Source organism: Ochotona princeps, chromosome 13, assembly GCF_030435755.1.
Source record: "Ochotona princeps isolate mOchPri1 chromosome 13, mOchPri1.hap1, whole genome shotgun sequence".
NCBI classification, from domain to species: Eukaryota; Metazoa; Chordata; class Mammalia; order Lagomorpha; family Ochotonidae; genus Ochotona; species Ochotona princeps.
Window position 1 is genome coordinate 29,270,066 of NC_080844.1, and position 18,356 is coordinate 29,288,421.

The window sequence follows — 18,356 nt, forward strand, 5'->3', positions numbered from 1 at the left end:
CCTGGGTAGTGGACACCAGGCATCTGAAAAATTGTGTGGGATATAATAGAAACAGATGTATAAAAGGATTGCTGGTAGTGATATTAAATACTGGGGATAAGTCAGTTACAGTTTTTACAGAACATGTAGCATACAATGTTTTCCTGGGTAACAAGGAAAATTAAAAAAATATTTTTGCATGATTGTTATACATATGTTTGGCTTTATATTATAATACTAATCATTTTTTTCCAAATTATATTATTTCAGAAGGCATTTAATTGACCTTATACTTGTCTATGCTTGGCCCAGGAAAACTGGCCCATGACTAGGAAAGTGATGTCTATTGACAATTCATTAACAATAGAAGTGGTTCTTTCTTCTGTTAGGGATATATACTCAGCTTCAGTGTTTCAAAAGGGAAATATTAGCTAAGAATCAGCTCCATTTTAACATGGGAACATAGGGTCCATGCCAATGTAACAGAATATTCATTCTATGAAGCAATTTCTCTCACGTGTTTTTAGGAAGCTATTGCCATAAACAGAATGACACATAAACATTATGACACTGTAACTGGCAACAATGAGATGCAACCGGACATTTCCATGCTAAGTGAAAAATCCTATGCAAGAAGAAAAACATAACATTCTCATTCATTTGTGGCAGTTATCATATATAGAAATACACCTTTAGTGTTACCTATGATTATTTAAATGTTCACTGTATATGAATGAAATATCTTCATTTAATTATTACTGATAGTTCTTATTCATATTTCTTATTGCACTATGGTATTTTTACTTTTTTACTTGTTGAACTCTTTATTTAATGAAACATTAGGCCTTCAAGTGTGTTGTAAATTCAAAATATTTTATATCAAAAATCAAAGAGGGAGAGCAAAGAAGGAGAGAATAGATATCTCACTGTGTTCTTAGAATTATGTCTATGAACTAAAATGGAATCATTCTCTTCAATTTAATATCACATTAACATAAGAATTTATATCATTCTATTGGTTCAGGTCAATAAACTAAGAGTCTTTAATCAACATCTATCATAGGTACCAGGCAGGCATAGCTCAGAGGAAAAAAAAACTTGGGAATGTTTTACTTCCTTATCTATACCTCAGCTGCCCACCATGGGAGAAAGGCTTATAAGTCAAGTCTCTTGGAGAAGTGCTATCCAAAAACACCTGGCAATCTTCCTGCATGTAGTTTCTACATTCTTTTCCTTTGTTTTTAATAAATTATTTACATAAGGTGAACACCTTGTATATCACAATACAGATTTAGGAGCACACTGACAATTCACACACATACACCCTCCACCCACATCACCCACCCACATTCCTCCTACATCCTTTTTTTTTTAAATTTGAACTACAATAGCATACATTAAATTCATAATTTCGGGCTTAAATAAATCCTTTAAAAAGATAGATTACTCAGATTCTGAGGTTAGAAAAAAGTCAACTGGAAACTAACTACATTTGTGTGTCTTTCAGTAATTTACCTGTTCTCTATTCCCCTCACTGTAAAATGGAGATTAGAAAAATCAAATAACTACCTAAGGATAAAATGAGAAAACTTGCCTTTATCATGTTGCAGCAATATGAAACACCCAAAGTATAGCTATTATTATACGCATTATTTAAAAAATAGTATATTTGAAGACAATGAGAAAATAGTATGGTACTTTAGAAAAAGGGGTGTACTGTTTTTATTATTTCAACTCTATGTCCAATTTTAACATACACATAGAGTACCAGATGGATGGTCACTTGCTGATAAATACTCCCCTGTCAGCTATGAGCCCTATTCTTAGACATCACACCACACACAAGTTAAAACATACCATTTCAAACATGGATTAAACTAAGCAATATCTCACACAAAGATCTGAAGAATTGAATAGTCAGAAGTCATTACAGTGTTAGCAGGGAAAAAAGAAAACTCTTAAACCAGAATTGGAAGTTAAAAAAAAAATCTTTAAAATTTCATCCATTTAAAACAACTGGAAATGTATCACAATATATGTGAACTGAAATTTGGCTGGCTGTGGATTCAGTTTACATGAAACAGATTACCAAAGTCTAAAATTCAGTTTTGCGACCTTATCTGTACTGCAATTGAACACATACTGTTTTTGTTCTACAGATGCCCCGGCGGTAGCACACAGTGAGAATGTTGGGATGCTTAGCTTTTGCAAAACATGAACCGTGTCCATTTGCAAAGAATTATACTGTGGAGTTGTAAATCCTATTCTAACATATACTAGCTACAGCAGACCATTACCTCAAAGTCACTCACAGGATGCAGCAGAAACCTACTTCAGATGAATTCAAAGTGTGTCGGTAGCAAGAGATTATGATCTTTGGAAAATCAACTCACACAGAGCTGGAAAAATCTGTGATGAAATCAGTAAACTTATCATCCCTCAGATGATGCTCAATATCATTCATCTTTTGTTCTACTCCCCACGGTTTTCTCCGTATCTTTCCCAATCCAAACTCAGTCAGTTAGTTCAATATGCCACTTCTAGTAGTTCTGAATCAGCTGCAAATTCTGTTGCAGCCTAGAATTTCGTGTAAAAATAACCCACTAACTCTTCTCACAGTCTATGAAGAAGAAGAAAAGCCCTATTCTTTCTGCTCCTAAACAGCAAATCAGGTTTCAAAACTGATGAAAAATACCTTCCTAGCTAATTAGTTTTTCTATATCAAGATCTGTTTTTCTACCAGGCTATCACTCCATTTCCATCTTTGCAAACCCTGTGATGTTCTACAGACAGCATATTCCAGTACACAAAAGCCATGATGCAGTTAATTGACAACTTGTTCCCCTTTATTTATGCACATCCCTAGCTTTGCAGAGAGGTTTCCTTCTGCTTCCCATTTATCCTATGAATAAAATTTCCCATTTAACTCCAGCTCAGCTCTGGCCACTGTGACCACTTGGGGAGTGAACCAGCGGGTGAAGGATCTTTCTCTTTGTTTTTCCTTCTGTCTGTAAATCTTCCTTTCCAATAAAAAATAAATAATTCTTTAAAATTTTAATTTGAAAGAAAAAAGTATAAATAAAAAAAAAACCTGTTTCTGATGTTATGTTGGGGCTTTTAATTGATCGGTTTGATACTCTGCCAGCTCTACCTGCAGACCAGAGATGGTCTCCCCAAGAAACCGTTGAACTTATCTGGACAATAAGATGCTGGACTCTATTCTTGGTAAATGCTTGCAATGAAAGAATCTCAACTGAACTTGAACTGTGGTAATGCAACAAAGTGGAGGAATCCACCATGGGGGAAGCGGTTGGGGAGGGGTGGGGGGAATCCCAGTACCTATAAAAATGTGTCACATAATGCAATGCAATCAATAAAAAGAAAAAAAGATTGACATCTATCAATTGCCAATTCCTCTTGGTATTGCTCTTTAGCATCAATAAAGCCCCTCTCTCACGTGAAAAAAAAAGCACAAGTTTGGTATAAAGCAAAATAAAGGAGAAATATCCATAGGAGAACAATAAAATGTAGATCAAACTATTTTTTTCTGTACTTGTTTTGAAAATTTAGCTTTGTTTCCTGCAGACTTTTCACATGACAAGCCATTATTAACTTCATAATTCTGCTTATTTTATTTTAAATAATTCTCTGTTCTTACATAAAACATTTGTCACTTCAAATTATTTCCTTGAAAACAGATTCCCTGAAGTGCAGCAACACATAGAACTGGTTCAGGTCTATGTACATGCAGATAGATACATACAAACATATAGGCATGCAAACATACATACATATATACATAAAGATACATATACCAAGGGTTTCTACTGTTTTTCTTTATATGTACTGCACAAATACTGTAAGACATGTAAATGTATGCTTTCACTATCATATTTTATCCCAACTCTATTTTAGAGTTTTCATCAATTTCACATATTTAAAAGCTTCAGTCAATTTCATCTAACCAGCTTAACTCATTTTAACTGTTTTAGCTTATATATTTTTTAAAATACCTCCAATCTCATATTTCATGGGAAGAAATTGGTGAATTACCTGCTTATATCTTTTGTCCATTATCAGGCTATATTCCTTATAAACAGTTTTTAAATGGCATTAGATTTTTTGTTTTTGTTATAAATGTTTACTATTTACCCACTTACATGTCAACATTTTTATGATACTCCACAAAACTCTAGAAAAACTTTGATAATCCTTTTTTATAAGTGAAATGTTTAGAACGACTCTCTCAATTTCCATTTCAATGCAAGACTCATCTATTTTTCCTCAATCATCATTATTTTATTATTGCATGTTTTTCTATTACTCTATCTGAAAGTGACTTTATATCTGTAATGAATGGTGACAAACACAAATGATTTCCTAAATGTACTTCAGGAAGCCCCACTATTCCATGGCTTATATTTATCAAGGCTAAATATTTTAGTAGTTACGGTTTGCATATTTTAATAACTAATTTTAATAACTGAGAGAGCAAATAGTATATATTTCACTAGCTCTGGCAAGTTCTAGAAAATTGAATTTTAAAATTATTGCAACCATTTTTATTACTATCAGTAAATCATTGTAGCTTCACATGTATATGTGATTGCTATAATCAGAGAAAAATGTACCACCAATCCTGATAATAAAACATATCATTATAATTGAAATTACGTAGAAATCTGTCATTCAGGTAGTTCTACTACCAACCATAACTTGATTTGCCTACTAATATGTCATACAGAAAAAAAAATCTTGAGAGTACTGTCATGTCCAAAATTATTTTTCACTCCTTACTAGTAACTTTGACATATTTATTCACCAAAACCCCAATCATTACATACCTGCAGCTTTGGAATTCCATCTCATTTGCCTCTCCCCTGCCATTTAGTATTTAGCACCTGCCATTCTGATAAACCTCAGGTTTAATTAACGTGATGAACATTCCCAAGTATTATCATTTTCCACGTAATTACCTTGTGAAATCTGTCATCTCCATCATGATCATACACATCTTCTTGGCCAAAACAATTATGTCATTGCTTGTGTCATCCCATATCTCGATTTCTGCATCCAGTTTGCTCTTGACTTTCTTGAAATCAGCAACTTGCTCAGCAATCTTTTCCTTTTCCATATCAGGCAGCTGAGTCATTTTAGCCTAAAACATGAGATAATTAGATTTTTTAAGTCATTCCACAATCTCAGACAAATTTTAGGAACTGGTCATTACAGGACATTCATAAAATGTGTTCATTTAAAATTAGAGACACAGAAGGATTTAAATCATTTAATCAAAACTTAGTGGGTTTATTTTTTTAAGTAATACATCTGCCAAATTCTAATTATTTTCTCTAGAATCATGCTATATTTGAGAATGAAATGTAGAATTTGGAGTCTGAAATACATAAATCTAATCCATAAGATAGATGTGAGGACTTGAAAATTTCTAACCCGTTAAAATTTTACATTAACTCCTATTCAATGCAATTATACACTTGCAAGACATTCACATATACATTTAACTAATGCTATATTTTATAAGCTAACATTTTAACAATATTTAACTTGAAATGAGACTAGGTCTACCTGTGTATATATATATATACAGGTTCCTTACATAAATACTGGATTTACATTGGTAAATAGCAGGTACATATATTTATAAATCATATGTGCATATAAATTCACATATACAGATGTATGTGCATTCATATAAGTATAAACAAACACATACATATATACACACATACATATATATATAAAGTCCATAAGGAGGTATGCATATTTTATATGTATAAACACATTAAGGTAAATATATGTATACAAACTCTTCTATAGGAGAATAAAACTGTCATGGGTAGTATTTATTAAGTTAGCTTAGCTGCACATTGGCATCTATTCTTCCCTGCAGAGTAATCTAATCTGCATTACCTTATGCTTTCAACATGTTATATTTGAACAGTAAGGCATACTCATTTTCCATTTGATATGTGGATGGATAAACAGTAATCTATACGCCTAAACCACAATACATGCGCATCTTGGCCCATTGGACCTAGGAACTTATGTCCAAGAAGACTCTTGTCACGAAGGTGGCTATAAGATTTCACAAGTTTTACCATGGAATTAAATCATCAGAAAGAAATTGCAAATATATTGTAACAATAGAATGAGTGCACAGGGTTTAGAAGATGAAAAGAAACATTTAGAAGAAAGATATATTAGGTAAGTGAAATGTACTATTTAGATAGAGAAATAAGAACAAATCAGTTGAAAAATCTTTTCAGAGCTGGACATTTGCTTTAGCTGTCAGGATGTTGGTAAGGAACCTGTACCTATATTGGGGTGCCTGGGTTCAATCCCAGGTTTTAGCTCCTGATTCCAGCTTCCAGCTAATATGGATTCTTGAGAGGCAGTGATGACAGCCAACATAAAAGTTATAAATTTGTAAAAATTATAAAATATTTAGAATTATGTTTTTGTGCTTTCTTAGGCAGATATAATAGTTTCAATTTCCATGAATTTTTGAAGATCATCTTGCATAATAACTTTTCTAAATTGTTAACTGCCAATTATTTATACTAATAGATTCATTTCTTCACTCTATGAAACCCTTGAAATTATATTTTTAATGTCACTTGCTGTTTTTCAAGCAAATCTTTTCCTTTAGCCTGTTACACACTTTCATACACACATTTCATTTGCATTTTTACTATAAAAAGAAGTTGATATTGTTTTTCTGTAAATGCATGATGATAATGTGTATTTTTGCAACTCATGTCATATAAATGTCATGTTACTCAAACCTGGTATTATAATGCAAGAGCAGATATGAGTACTATGTAAATAAATTAGAAGATGTTCCTCTTCCAATAAAATTCATTAAAAACCATTCAGTTCACATTTCACTTAATTTTCATTTGTCACAAGTATTATAATCAAGTGTAATTAAGATTTTTTTCAACCATTAAAAATATAAAGACTAATCTTAGCTTATGGGCTGTAAAAAATAGGCAGCATGCCAGATTTGCTCTGTTGATAGTGGCTTGCCAAAAACATGTGCACTAAAACTTCCCAACAAACAGAAAACACAGAATGTATTAATTTTTTCCTTCAGATTTCATTATCTTTAATTCATAATAATTGAAATGGCTGAGAAAGTGTTAACTGAAATTCTTTTCGTCCATGCATTTTCTGTAGTCTAATATTTTATGTATGATAATACATCACACAATTTTAGCTTCTTCATCTTCTTTCACACTGAACTCTTCACCTTGACTTCCTTTATATCCAACTACTCCCTCTCTTGCAATGCTGCCTCCCCTCTCTCTCTCAAGAAAATCGTTACTATCCTTCAACTATTTTCAGTATCTTCTCCCTAAATATACTCAATTATTTTCTTGTTTTGTTGACTTAATTTTACTTTCACAATGACAGAAAAACAAATCACATATTTTCATAGTATATATACAGTTCAGAATATACAACTTACTGGTGTTCAGTCATGACAAAACCCAAACTCTGTCATTCATTAACAATACAACTGAACCAAGAAGACATTGTGTTAAGTAAGTCAGGCACAGAAAACAACTACTAAGCACTCTTACACGTGGAATCTGAAGAGGCTGACTGCCAGAGACCAGCTCCGGCTGACTCGAGAACTTGCAAAGAATGCGTGGATCAGCGAGAGGATACAAACAAGAGATAAGATGTGGACCACTATGACATGATGCTCATAATGGACAACTCAGAAAAGTTGCCTTCTTTATTTATACACAAATCATCACAAGCTTTTGCACAATATCCAACTGTTTCATTTTTACTTCATGGTTAAGAGAATACAAGAAACAATCCTAAGGAAAACATTTTCAACTAACCATTACTCATTGAAACCCACAGTCACCTGGCTGAAGCCAGGAACTCCACGGTTGGCAGTGCATGCGGTTACAAAGTGACAAGTGGTTTACTTATACTCAAAATCAATTTTCTAAATACAAACTAATATTGCTTAAAATATTAAGAGTACAGAATTAAAGATCATAAATCAAATGATTTTATAAAAGCATATAACATAGCTTCTTTGCTAAATCTTATAATCAAATCATGCGTTAATTACTGTCACCTTCACCTAGTGCTGATTCAATTGCTTTTTTGTTCTTTTGTTAAAGGGCAGTGAAAGGGATCAAGGCAGCTCAGCCAATCTACAAACAGAGGGCTTTTATAAGAAACTTCCTCTTATCTTTATAAACTGTTTTCTTTCCCTAAATATAAATATCAATATAAGATAGAGATTTTAAGCCATTCTGAGGGGGTTCACATTTGTTTCCCTTTAGAAGATGCCCCATATACTTTTGCTTTCTGTGGTGAGAAACTAAAATGCATCATATCATGTGTTGAAACAGTTTGAGGCCCATGGTAAATAAACTCTTTGTACCTCCATGATTGCCATCTATTCCAAGATATTATCAAGCCATTTCTTAAGGAAAACATTACTTATACTAGGGCAAACTTCAGGACAAAAGTGGGCACATAACAGGATGTTTGGAAACATTGTGGGCTCAATTGTACTATTGTATACTTTTAGCTGTGTTTTTATCATAACATGATTAATCAATCTGAGGTGTCATACCAGTTACAGGAATCACTTCACATTAACAGAAAAACACCACCACCACCCTCAGGAGAATTCTATGAAACATCAGAGAGTTGATTGACTGTCCATACAATGGGGTGAGGCAGCAATGAGGTGACTGGAGACATTCTGCCGGGCCTTGCCTCGCAGCCAGAAACTCCTCATAGCCTTGCTAACCTAGGAGCAGTGCTCATCACACACCCAGGCCATCCGACCCAACTGCATGGCTCCCCAGTTGACCACAGAAAAGAAGAATGGAAGGGTATTTAAGCAAGGGTTAAAATGGAGATGAAAGTTGGGGAGATGTGGGTCAAAGGATACAACCTTTCAGCTAGACAGAATACTTTCAAGAGAACCACTGTATAATGTGGTGACTGTAATTAATAAAATATGGTCTTCTTTTAAAATGAGTGAACTATAAACTCTCTCTCCACCAAAATGCTAAATATGTGGGATAATACATGCATTCATTAGCCAGATTTAGATACTCTGCAAACATAGGTGTCTCATCTTTCATTGATAACTTCAAATATCAGTGTTTTAAAGATGACTTTAAAACTCTCCAATCCTGACCTTCCTTAACTCTATTACATGTTCAGCAATAATATAGGTATGCTAGGGCACCTATCCAGAGAACTGTGGAAATCAAATTTAATCAAATCACTTACTACCCTGATTTTCAAGCTTAACAGTGAAACCTCATCTTAGAACTTCATTTTAAAATTTTCTTTCACTTAATTCACCTTACTCTATTAGGAGCAGGTGTTTTTACCCATTTTATCTAAAACTTTTATCATGTCCACATCTTTATGTTCCAATTCTGGCCTTAATTTCCTTTTTTATTTTCAACCCTTTTTTCTTGCTATTGCTAATTTCTATCTTCGTGAATTCAATGGAATTGTGCAATTATTCAGCTACAAAATTTCTATACTTATCTCCTTATAAAATAAAAATTATCAATTAAGATTATTTAATTAAAGCAGAAATCATGTATCAATGTATCGTTAATTTAGTTGTAAGATAAACTAAATTTTTGAACTGTAATACTGCATCAAGGTGGAGGAATCCACCAGGGGGGAGGGGAGGGGAAGGGGTGGGGGGACTCCCAGAGCCTATGAAACTGTCACATAATGCAAAATAATTGTTTAAAAAATATATATAATAAAAAAGATAAACTAAATTTACTACTGTAAATCATAAATTTAGTTGTTACTATTTTCATAAACTGAGAAAACTATATAGCTAGTGCTAAAATGAAGAATGAGAAGATTGGGAGAGGTGTTGAGGTACAGTGTATTAAGCTGCTGGTTGGGATTTCCACATCTCAGATCATAACGCTGCTGATGTATCCAGGGAAGCAGTAGGTGATAGATTAAATGCATGAGTACTTGCCACTCACATGGGAGATCTGTATGGAGATCCTGGCTCCTGGTTTCAGCCATGTCCTGCTACAGCTATTGTAGCCAGTTGGGGAGTGAAACAGCAGAGAACAGGTGATTCATTCTCTCGCTTTCAAATCAATAAAATATTTTGAGAATATTACTAGCGCTTCAGGAGCCTCTGTCTGTCTTCCAGTCATTATATCTTTTTTTTTTTAATTTTATTTTTTTTATATATTTATTATTTAACTTCAGTAATTACATTGTATTATGTGACACAATTACATAGATACTTGGGTTCTCCCCACCCCTCCCCAAACCCTCCCACCATGGTGGATTCCTCCACCTTGTTGCATAACCACAGCTCAAGTTCAGTTGAGATTCCCCCATTGCAAGCGTATACCAAACATAGAGTCCAGCATCTTATTGTCCAGTCAAGTCCAACGGCTTCTTAGGTATACCCTCTCTGGTCTGAAGACAGAGCCAGCAGAGCATCATCCCAGTCAATTGAAAGCTCCAACATTATATCTTACGAACAATGATTTTATTGATTCATAAAGCTATAGATTTTCCATTTCTAAGCATCATAAAAATTGGATATTAGCATTTGCATGCTTGTTTATGGTCTTGCATTCAGCATGCATTAATTTGACACACATCTATGATATTGCATGCAGTTGTTCTCTGCTTATTTTTATTGTTCCAAGAGATGTTATTCTAATTCATTTTTCTGTAAATTATGTTTTGATAAAAATTCCATTTTTGTGTTATGAGTAATAACTAATCTTAGATTTTTCTTTGCATGCACACATATGGGTATCTTTCAGTTGAGGATATATTTAGGAATGCTATTCATATGTCACACGGATAACTAAAACCTTCCCTCTACCAGCTTTGCAATCTCATTTCTTCTCACTTCTGCTATGTATTGTAGCCTCATATTAATTTAAACTCTTTGCTGCAAAAGGCAAATATCTTGAAATATTGCCCACTAATTGCTTTGCTAATCTCCAACTCTCCCTACTCTTCAATTCAAATTTAATCATATTTCAGGCCAAATTCATATAACAGATTCCCTTCTTCAATATCTAGCTCTTTGTAAATATGTTTTTATTAAAATTTCAGAGCATGACATGTTTTTCCTCCAGACACTGATATTGATGTTTTTCTTTCTGGAAGTCTAATCATTTCTGAGCAGAAAATCTCACTTACTAGATAAAAAGGTCTTTAAAAGGAAAAAAAAATCATCTTGGGGCAAATGCCATAGCATCATGCATAAAGCCACTGCCTACAATATCAGTGTCCCACACTGACTCAGTTCACACCAGAGCTGCTCCGTTCCAGTCCAGCTCTCAGCAAGGGGAAAGCAGCAGAAGATAATTCAAGTGTTTGGGTCCTTGCCATTCCATGTGGGAGACCCAGATGAAGCTCCCCACTCCTAGCTTTCTCCTGGCCTATCTCTGACCTTCATGGTCATCTGGGGTGTGAACCAGTGAATAGATCTCTCTCTCTCTGCTTTCCTGACGCTGCCTCTTTTTCTGTAATTCAGATCTTCAAAATAAATAAATACATCTTTCTGAAAATGAGAGTCATCTTTCAAAATAATATAAATGACATTATAGGCAGATACATTTAGATATATAATAATATGATATACATATACATAGTTTTACATACCTATATGTATATATACACAAATGTTTGCAGTTATTAAGAGAAACAATTAAGAGCTAAAGGGCAGGTTGGCATATTCAATATTTTTCTAGCATTGATCTTGTGTTTTCTTTATCATTTACATTCCCTTAAGTACCAAGCTCCTGTCTCTATCTCTGTCTCTATGAAGATTTCAAATTAATTTCTTTCACATATTTTTTTCCTTTCCGTTTTCATACTCAGTTCTTTGTATTCCTCCAAGACTGCATTCAGCATGACTGGGGAATGGTGCATGGCTCGGCAGGCTCATCCTCCACCTTCAAGCACTGGGACCCCATACATTGCCGGTTCTGTACTGTCTGCTCCATTTCCCATCCAGTCCCTTCTTGTGGTCTAGGAAAACAGTGGAGGATGGGCTCTTGTGCCCATGTGGGAAGCCCGGAAGAGGGATCCTGATTTCAGATGGACTCAGGCTGTTGTGGCCGTTTGGAGGGTGAGCCAATGGATGGAAGATCTTTCTATCTCTCCCCTTCGTAATTCTGCCTCTCCAATAACAGTAAATAAATTTTAACCAAGAGTAAAAGGTAGCATAAAGGAAAAACAATCAGGAATTGTAACCATGTAGACCTCCCTATAAATTCCGATAAACATTAGTTATATAGAAAGTAACTGAAAGCCCATATCCAACCCATCATATGTTCAGTGATAATAAACTAACACAATAATTTTTTAGAATAAGAGTTATTTCTGTTAAAAATAATGCCTGGAATAAATTATATACTTAGCAAATGGTAGTTATAATTAATGCTAGCTATAATTTATGCATATAAGTGTTTGAAACTGTTATTCAATTATTTCCAAAACGATGAGTAAGCTGAAATAATCACTTGAGCTGCCTCATAGAGCCTTGGCAAAACGCAAATGAAATATTTTGACTACATGTATTCCATAAGCAATAACACAATAGAAATAAGAAGTCGTTATGATTAATTCAGGTCACTCTAATTTGAAGACAAAGAAAACTATTTCAAATAAAGGTAATAATTCCAAAAATATTATCAAGTAGATTAGTGGAAAATTTATTTAAATCCTTGAATCTCCATTAATGGTTTGTTTTCCAAAAAATGATCTATTTCCTTTAACTATAACTTTCTGCATGGATGTTTAATTCTTAGATTTACAACTTTGCTATATTCTCTATCCATGAAACTGACTGAAATGCAGAAATTTTACTTTATTAATAAGTAATCTAAAATACCTTTTTAAAAAAATAATATGAATACTAGGAATCTCTAATTCATATAATTTATATTTGTGTACACACAGTAGTTAACCAAACTGGTTTATAGGTTTTGCATCCTAAGATATATTTATTATAGTTGGAAAATCAGAATTACACAGAGACAGTAAGAGGGAGAGACAGAGAGAGATCCTCCATCCGCTGGTTGGGCTTCCATCTGCAGCCCAAATAGCCACAACAGCCAGAACTGGGCTTATCTGAAGCTGGGAGTCAGGAGCTTCTTCCAGGTTTCCCATGTGGGTGCAGGTTCCTATGGACTTGTGACATTCTCTGCTGTTTCCCCAGGTCATAAACAGGGAGCTAAATCAGGAAGTGGAGCAACAGGGACAGGAACTGGCACCTATATGGCATGCCAAAGAAGGCAGGTGGAGAATTAGCCTGCTACGCTATCATGTTGGCCCCAAAATAAGCTAGTTTGTAAAACTTAAAAAAATAGGGGCTGGCCCAAGTGCTGAAACTGTGTGCCAAGGTGAAATGGCCTGTGCTAGTAGGGAATGCAACACCCGACCAGCACTCCTCCCACTGGTTTAGGTGAGGGACGAGAGTGTGATGGGCAGAGCCGGGGAGAGATGCGATACTCATTGGTTCCATTAGAGGTCGGGGCTCAGAAGAGAACCAACCCAGGGATTAAAACCATCAGCTGATCGGAGTGATGGACGGTGGCGGGCACTGTGCTTACTAGTAGTACATGTAGGAGCCTGGACTGGGAATGCCTCAAAGTTTTTTTTAGGGGGATTCCCCTGAACAAAATGGAGGAATCAAAGCATTAATCAAAAAAAGATGGAAAATGGAGAAGATGAATCAACCACCTCAGCTTTATGCTTGCAGCGGAAAACTGGACAAGGGGAAACCCTAAGACGGACTATGTCAATCAGTGGACTCTGCACCAGCCTCATCATACCTGGACTGTTGCTGATGATATGTTGGAGCTTCTAATTGATCGAGGTGACGCTCTGCTGGCTCTGCCTACAAACCTGAGAGGGCCTCCCTAAGAGGCCATTGAACGTGAACTGGACAAGTGGGATGCTGGACTCTGTATGGTGTAAACTTTTAATTAGGGAACCTCAACGGAACTTGAGCTGTGGTTATGCATCAAGGTGAAGGAATTCATGATGGGGGAAGGGTTTGGGGTGAAGGGGGGGAATCCCAGTACCTATGAAATTGTGTCATGTAATGCAATGTAATTAATGAATAAATGAATATTTAAAAAATTAAAAAAAAAATAGGGCTGGATGCTGTGGCCTAGCAGCTAATGTTGTCGCCTTGAATACACCAGGATCCCATATGGGCACCAGTTCTAATCCTGGCAGCCCCACTTCCCATCCAGCTCCCTGCTTGTGGCCTGGGAAAGCAGTCAAAGACGACCCAAAGCCTTGTGTCCCTGCACCTGTGTGGGAGACCTGGAAAGAGGATCCTGGCTCCTGAATTTGGATCGGCACAGCACGGGCTGTTGTGGTCACTTGGGAAGTGAATCATCGGATGGAAGGTATTTCTCTGTCTCTCTTCCTCTCTGTATATTTGACTGCAATAAAAATAAATAAATCATAAGAAAACTTAAGAAGATATGCATGGTAGGGGTGTGATGCAGCATGCTAAATCGCCATGTGCACCATAAGTATCCTATTCCCACAGGCAGTTGAAATCCCTCACAACTTCCGATCCAACTTCCAGCTACTATTCCTATTAAGGCCGCTGAAGAGACCTAAATGCATGGGCTTTTGCCATCCCTGTGGGAAACTGGGATGGGGTCACTGCCTTCTGGTTTTTTGCGTTAGTGTGTCCCAGACCTGGTTATTTTGGCCATTTTGGGAGTAAGCCAGCTGAAAGCTGAAATTCTTCTTCCTGTCACTCTGCCTTTGAAATAAACAAATAGATATGCATAAATATATGCACAAATACACATGCATATATATACTATACGCAAATATGCATACACATATGTATATATTGAAGAAATATGTCAAAAAGAATAATCCACCCGAAGTTTCTTAAATGTAATAGTGAAATTTATGTACTTCTTTTAAAAAAAAAAATAAAGAACACTACAGGCATTTGGAAAACAAGTACATTTCAACACACCAAAAGAATAACCAGTAGAACGTTTGGATGCATCTTAGAAAGCCTGAAGTGCTGCCAGCAAATATTCAATCTAATGAAAATTTTCAAAATAACTTCATGAAAAGTACGTATACGTTAATATTTTAAGCATACTAAATTGTGATTTGGATCATAATCCTGAGAATCTATTAAAAAATGTTTTCTGTAATATTTTAACATGACATTGAGGGACTGAATTTAAACTTTGCTATAATAATGATTTAATCCTGAATCAAATTTATATTATCTTTAATAGGCTCCCAAGTTCCTCATCTATAAGAAAATAACATTCTTAACATCTAGTAGATTATACTCATTAGCATAAATTATATAATTTCAGTATAAAACTCCACAAGTTTCATGATTATGTCACATAAGAGCTAATTATTAAATTATCAAGCTTAATGAATTGACTTATTTTGCCATAGAAATAATACAAACGATGGTGACTTGCATTGCTCACACTTCTCCCAAACCCTCCACTCATTTAAATAAGAATAACATTATGTAGACATTACTAATATCAGGTGTCAAATTATGACACTTTGGAGAACATGTACATGTTTTCTATAATGAAACCCTTTCCAACAATTTTTTAGGCTCAAAATTTGTTCCATTTTATTTATGAAGCTAGCTTGTGCTCTAATTCTAGAAAGAAGATAAAATAGAAAAAAAGACATTTGAGAAACATCCAAAGGAATTTCAATGCAGATTAGGTATTAGTATTAATAAACAATTACATTTCTTCAGTGTTATTAACATTTAGTGGTCATATATAAGCATGCCCCTTGTTGTCAAATATATCCACTGAAACATATAGGTATAAAATGCTACAATTCTTCAAATTACTCTCAAGTGGTTAAAAATATCAAACTTGCGGCAGTATGTTAAATTGTTCTTTTCAGGTCATGGAAATAGGGGTGTAGTTTGTACTACTGTTTAAACTTGCTGTGCATTTTTTCACAACTGTAAAGAAACCAAGTTTTTATTGAGCTACAAGAGATTTTTATGGGCCACACAATGTATGACTCCACCTGCAACATCCCTCATCACAGATCCTCTGGTCTCTTGGAACTTTCCTGAAGGCTCGCTGCTGGATTCTCTGAAAGTGAGAAATCAGGTTGTCTATGCATATTTTAACAACAAAATTGAAACAGAACTAGTGAGACCCACTTAGGTGTTACTATAGTTCTATAAGAAACAATTCCATTCAGAATTTTGGTTTATGTCATGATTGAAACTTAAATAAATACGGCATCGGTCTTTTTCTAAAAATAAGATTGCGTCAACGTAGACCATCTGCATGCAACTAGAAAAACTCATGCTAACGGAAGTAGTCATCAACAAAACCTCTGTGAAAAATCCCACCCCTTTGATAATGCGATCTCATCAAACCATACTGCTCTGTTAATATACATGTATTTTAACTGTAGGTAAAGATAAAGCCTTAATAATCATTTTCTTCATTCCTTTCTCACCATATTATGTGGCTTACGGTAAACTGTTTTTTTTTAAAGCAGACTATTATAAGGTGCAGAATACAGTTTCATAAGTTTACAAGAGCATTCTGAGCCTTTAGATATAAATATATTGATATAATGCATATATCGTATGCAACCACATCATCACTGTTTTGGGGTTCCCAGTAGGTGAAGACCAGTCCCTACAATCTCAGAGACTTCATCCGTTCCTGATAGCGAATGTGGTTGTATGCAAGCTCTGAACCCTTTTTGCAGTTGTCTTCAGAAACACAAATCTGTATGTAGTATCTCCTGAGGCACTTTACTTTTTGAACAAGGCTAGTTATTAGACTTCTCTTTTTCCCTTCATTCTTGTATTAGCCTGCATTTCCGTTTCTCACACTGCAGGGAGTAAGCTGTGTTCCACAAGACAGCCATCAGATGCTGTTCACAGTAGCCTCCCCGTTCTTCCATTTCTTTATATCGCCCATGAGGTTAGAACTACAAAATTTGAAACCTCCTTGAAAGCATGGTAGCAATAAACAGGATCATGATTTTCCTTTTGTGAAATCTGAATGTGTTATTGTCCCTTTTTCAAAATTACTTCCTCTGATGTGCAATAGGTAAGACAGATTCTGACCAGCCCAGAAAACAGTAAGTGTCTTTATCCAGGCTATTATGGTTACATCATAGAAGCAGAAAAAGCCTTAGAAATTTTACAAAGGTTATGCATGTTGCTTATTCAGTACTAACATTGAATTGAAATGTCCACTGAAAATATAGATAAGCATATCTAAATTACCATTTATTTACGTAAAACATCTAAAATATGAAAATGAACAACATAGACAACCTTGAGTAATTCAGCAAATAATAAGGCTAAGAGGAACTCAAACTACCACTCTAGAAACCCACTGATTTTATTTACTAGATTGCGCTAAAGATGAGATTCAAATCCTATTTTTAGTTTGCACACAATTTAAGCCATATTGGTTGCCTGCATTATCCATGCCTTAGGTGGCAGTAAATTGAAAATAGGATGTGTGCTATTTGACTACAAGAATAGGAAAGAATATCTACCCAAGAGGAGAAGCAGCACTCAGTTAATGGGGGTCCTTTCAGTTTATAAGAAAGCTTTCCTGCTCGTGCTGGGACACCTCCAACCCATCAGGCATTACAGCACAGTACAATCAGGTTTGTCATAATACTGGCAGTGAGTCATCACAGCAGCGTCACCCAGGACTCATGGCTGTCTCCTGCAACAGTCCTGCTTCCAGGGAATTTAAAATATCTCTGAGCAGAAATTCTATTTATATTATTTTGATTGTATTTATATTATTATAAATATATAATATTTATATTATCTGTTTTGTAAGGTGAATATGGATGGAGTACAATTTAAAGTCTATCAAGTGACTTATTTCTCTTTTCAGTTTGACCAAGTGTATGAACAGAATAACATTAAAATAGGAATTCCCTGAGAAACAATCACTAATTTTCTATCTTTATAAATATCTCCTTGGGCCTGACAAGATAGCTTAGTGGCTAAAGTCCTCACCTTGCATCCGCATCCACCAGGATCCCATATGGGGATTGGTTCTTTTCCCATCTGATTCACTTCCTTTCCAGCTCCCTGCTTGTGACCTGGGAAAGCAGTCCAGGATGGCCAAAGCCTTGGGACTGGCACCCATGTGGGATACCAGGAAGAAGCTCCTGGCTTTGAATCAGCTCAGTACTATCTGTGGCAATCACTTGAGAAATTAACCAGTGGATGGAAGATCTTTCTCTCTGCCTCTCCTTCTCTATGTATATTTGCCTTCCCAATGAAAATAGATAAATCTTTAAAAATATATATT

General features: G+C 35.1%; 1 protein-coding gene across 1 annotated transcript in view; it reads right to left on the minus strand.

Annotated features, from left to right (window-relative positions):
* CTNNA3 (catenin alpha 3) overlaps positions 1 to 18,356 on the minus strand; it is a 1,173,927-nt gene that overhangs the window by 88,069 nt on the left and 1,067,502 nt on the right. The window contains exon 15 of the mRNA XM_058671693.1: positions 4,956 to 5,137. Coding sequence (XP_058527676.1) covers positions 4,956 to 5,137 — 182 coding nt within the window. The remainder of the gene's footprint in view (positions 1 to 4,955; positions 5,138 to 18,356) is intronic.